Genomic DNA, 3,523 nt, shown 5'->3' with positions numbered 1-3,523 from the left:
GCACTCGAAAAATGGAAAATGAATTTTCCATGCAAAGAAAATGAAAACTCCCTTAGGCAGCATTGTTTGGAATTCCAAGATGCACCCTTGTGCACAATATGAGATCATTTGAACAAACTATTCCATGAATGTGGCCATAAGATTGGTCATTTGGCTTGAAAGCCATGAATCTTCATACATGATAGCTAATTTCTGAGAACACTTTTTTAAAATAATTACTGTATTACAAGTTTATTATTTTTGCTGGTAACATGGTCACATGTAATGACACAATGCGAAGGTTTTCCAATTTTTTGATTATTTTGAATTTCATATGCCCGTTTCAAAAAGCGGTCAAAATGGCGGGTTGACCGTTCCTAGCTAGTGGTTGAATTTTGGAAAACTTTTGATGTTTCTTGTCTTAAATAGATACTTATGTACCTAGAAATGATTTTTGGAAAAAATAAAAGAGCAAACTATGAGGCAGTTGCAGTTCAAATTTGACCTGCTTCCTACTAAATCAACGGAAATTTGTCTTTTTCACCAGAGGTGGATCAAAACTTTTGAAACCCAACAATTTTGTCAATTTTGCATTAAATATGGCCTAGTATTTTATAAAATTGATTTGGCCCAATTTTGCAACAAATATATGGTCGGTCCTTCACAAAAAAAACTCAATTCGGGCACTCGAAAAATGGAAAATGAATTTTCCGTGCAAAGAAAATGAAGACTCCCTTAGGCAACATTGTTTGGAATTCCAAAATGCACCCTTGTGCACAAAATGAAATCATTTGAACAAACTTTGCCATGAATGTGGCCATAAGATTGATCATTTGGCTTGAAAGCCATGAATCTTCACGCACGATAGCTCATTTCTGTGAGCACTTTTTAAAAATAATTTCTGTATTACAAGTTTATTATTTTTCCTGGAAACTTGGTCACATATAATGACACAATGCAAAGGTTATCCAATTTTTTGATTTTTTTTTGAATTTTTTATGCCCGTTTCAAAAAGCGGTCAAAACGGCGGGCATGACCGTTCCTAGCTAGTTGTTGAATCTTGGAATTTTTTTGATGTTTCTCTGATTAAATAGATACTTATGTACCTAGAAGTGATTTTTGAAAGAAATAAAGAGAAAACTACGAGGTAGCTACAGTTCAAATTTTACCCACTTCCAACTGAATCTACTGAAATTTGTCTTTTTCACGAGAGGTGGATTGAAACTTTTCACACCCAACCATTTGGTCAATTGTGAATTAAATATGTCCTAGTATTTTTTAAAATTTATTTGGTCCAATTTGCAACAAATATATGGTAGGTCCTTCAAAAAAACTCATTCGGGCAATCGAAAAATGATTAAAAATAGTAGAAAGATAAAAATGCATTCAAATTGGCGATCATCCAAAAAATGTGGTTTAACTTGAGAGAAAAATTTAGTTGTGCCATTTTGCAAAATAGTTTTGATAGCTGCTTCACGAAACACCCATAGTTTTAGTACTTAGAAACTATTTTAAACCATAAATTTTCTAAGCCAATCAAGGCTCATCCCACGGATCACCCCGCTTAGCCGATCTGAACCATTCGTTCTAGCCGATCTGAACCGTCCACCTCACAGCATCCTAATCCAAACCCTAGCAGCCCGCGCCTGCCTCTCTCTCTCTCCCTCTCTCTGCAGCCTCTCTCTTTCCCCTTCTCCCCGATCCAGATCCAACCCAAGTGCCCCGTACTCCGCTGTTGCCCCATCCCCTACCGCAGCCACGACGTCAGATCCCTCAGCCCGCTCGCGCCACCCACCTTTGGATCCCTCGGCCCGCTCGCGCCCTTGCTCCCTCTCCACCCGCGGGGCCGTGCCCCTCGCGCTGCTCCCTAACGACGCACCGAGGAGAGGGAGAGGAGATGGACGTGGTGAAGGCGGCGCAGCTATCGGGTCGGACACTAGAGAAGGTGGTGGTGCACCCGCTCGTGCTGCTCAGCATCGTCGACCACTACAACCGCGTCACCCGTGACACCAGGAAGCGCGTCGTCGGCGTGCTCCTCGGCACGTCCTCCGACGGTGTCATTGACGTCACCAACTCCTATGCCGGTAAGCGAACGAACGAACTCCCGCCTCTTTCCTGCTAGGGTTTGCGCCATCCGGGTCCCCGACCTGTTTCCGGGGGATCGGTGCCTCTGGCGGGGCCTAGGGTTCACAGAACCCGCTCTAGCTATAGCTGTTGCCAGATCCACTAGCGTGAAACCCTTGCGTGATTAGATGTGTAGAGCTATTTATTACGGTGGTGGCTTACTGAATTTGTGAATTGCGTCGGGGTGTGATCTTGCAGTGCCGTTTGAGGAGGTTGACAAGGACCGAAGGATCTGGTTCCTCGACCATAATTACCATGAGTCTATGTTCTCCATGTTCAAGTGGATTAGCGGTATGCTATTTTAGAATTTTTATTAGATATGCTTGGAGTTGCCCTGTGTAGTTTTTTCTGCTGAATACTGATGAGCTGTTTCGAATGCAGCCAAGGAGCATGTCGTTGACTTGTACAACACTGGTGCAAAACTGAAGGAGAATGACTTGGATGTTCATGCATTGTTTACCAAGTATGATTCTGCTCTACAACCATTTATCCTGCAGTAATCTAGAAGCTCTTCTCAGTTTGTACACAATTATTCGGTACAATTACTTGCAACTTATACATACAGACTAATGTTGGAATGCAAGCATGAACTCTTCATGGAGGCTAGCTATTCACGGAGGCAAGCGTGAACATCGCCGTCACGCCCTCCTTTGTGACACTCCAAAAGTTTTATTTGGTTTTCAGCAAAAACTTTGTGGTTTTTGAAAAGAGGCCATTTAAATTTTTTTTCTAGAAAACCTTCCTCTTAAAAACTTCCTTTTCTTTGGCAAGGTTTTTATTTTTATTCAAGCTATGGTGTTTGATCCTTTGAAACTTCTTCTCTGTTGGTTCCCTCTCAAATTTATTTTGGGAGTTTAATCTTTTTTCTTTTAAAAAGAAACTCTATGAAAACTTGGGATTTTCATATCTTGAAAACCACCCATGACTTTGTATTTTGCCCATGTGGTAAAACCCCTCCAAAACCTCCCCTCCTCCTGGTAATCAACCTAAGTTCTCTGTCCCAACTAATCCAAGCAAGTTTTGGATTATATCCTAATTTTCTTTTCACTCAAATCATTTCTGAAAATTATTTGGAGCCTGAGAGTTTTTCAAAGCAAGTACCCTTTTGCATTTGAGTTTTGACCTCAAACCAACTCTCCTGGAAAGTCCTTTGTACCCACAACCCAGAACCATCTTGATCCACTCCTTCTCTTTTCAAATTTTTCAAAATTCAGTCTCTGCAAGTTTGGACCAGATTTGCCAAATTTGGTGAAATTCATATCTACACTTCTCCAAAAATTTCACCAAAAATCAGGCAGCCTACTGGAGCAATGAGAAGACACTCCACCAAAAATCAGCTCAAGGAAAAATCCCCAGAGGCCAAAAACATTTTATCGAACACCTGAGCTGCACTGTTCCTTTGCAAATTCAGAAAATTCAG

General features: G+C 41.2%; 1 protein-coding gene across 1 annotated transcript; it reads left to right on the top strand.

The window, feature by feature from the left end:
* The first annotated feature begins 1,876 nt into the window (after positions 1 to 1,876).
* LOC123187202 (26S proteasome non-ATPase regulatory subunit 7 homolog A-like) lies at positions 1,877 to 2,603 on the top strand. Its single transcript, XM_044599032.1, has 3 exons — positions 1,877 to 2,063; positions 2,302 to 2,394; positions 2,485 to 2,603. Exons 1-3 carry the CDS (start codon positions 1,877 to 1,879, stop codon positions 2,601 to 2,603), a joined length of 399 nt encoding a protein of 132 aa, XP_044454967.1.
* The last annotated feature ends 920 nt before the right edge of the window (positions 2,604 to 3,523 follow it).

This window comes from Triticum aestivum, chromosome 1A (genome assembly GCF_018294505.1).
Source record: "Triticum aestivum cultivar Chinese Spring chromosome 1A, IWGSC CS RefSeq v2.1, whole genome shotgun sequence".
Lineage (NCBI taxonomy): Eukaryota > Viridiplantae > Streptophyta > Magnoliopsida > Poales > Poaceae > Triticum > Triticum aestivum.
This window is presented reverse-complemented; position numbering and strand designations above follow the sequence as displayed.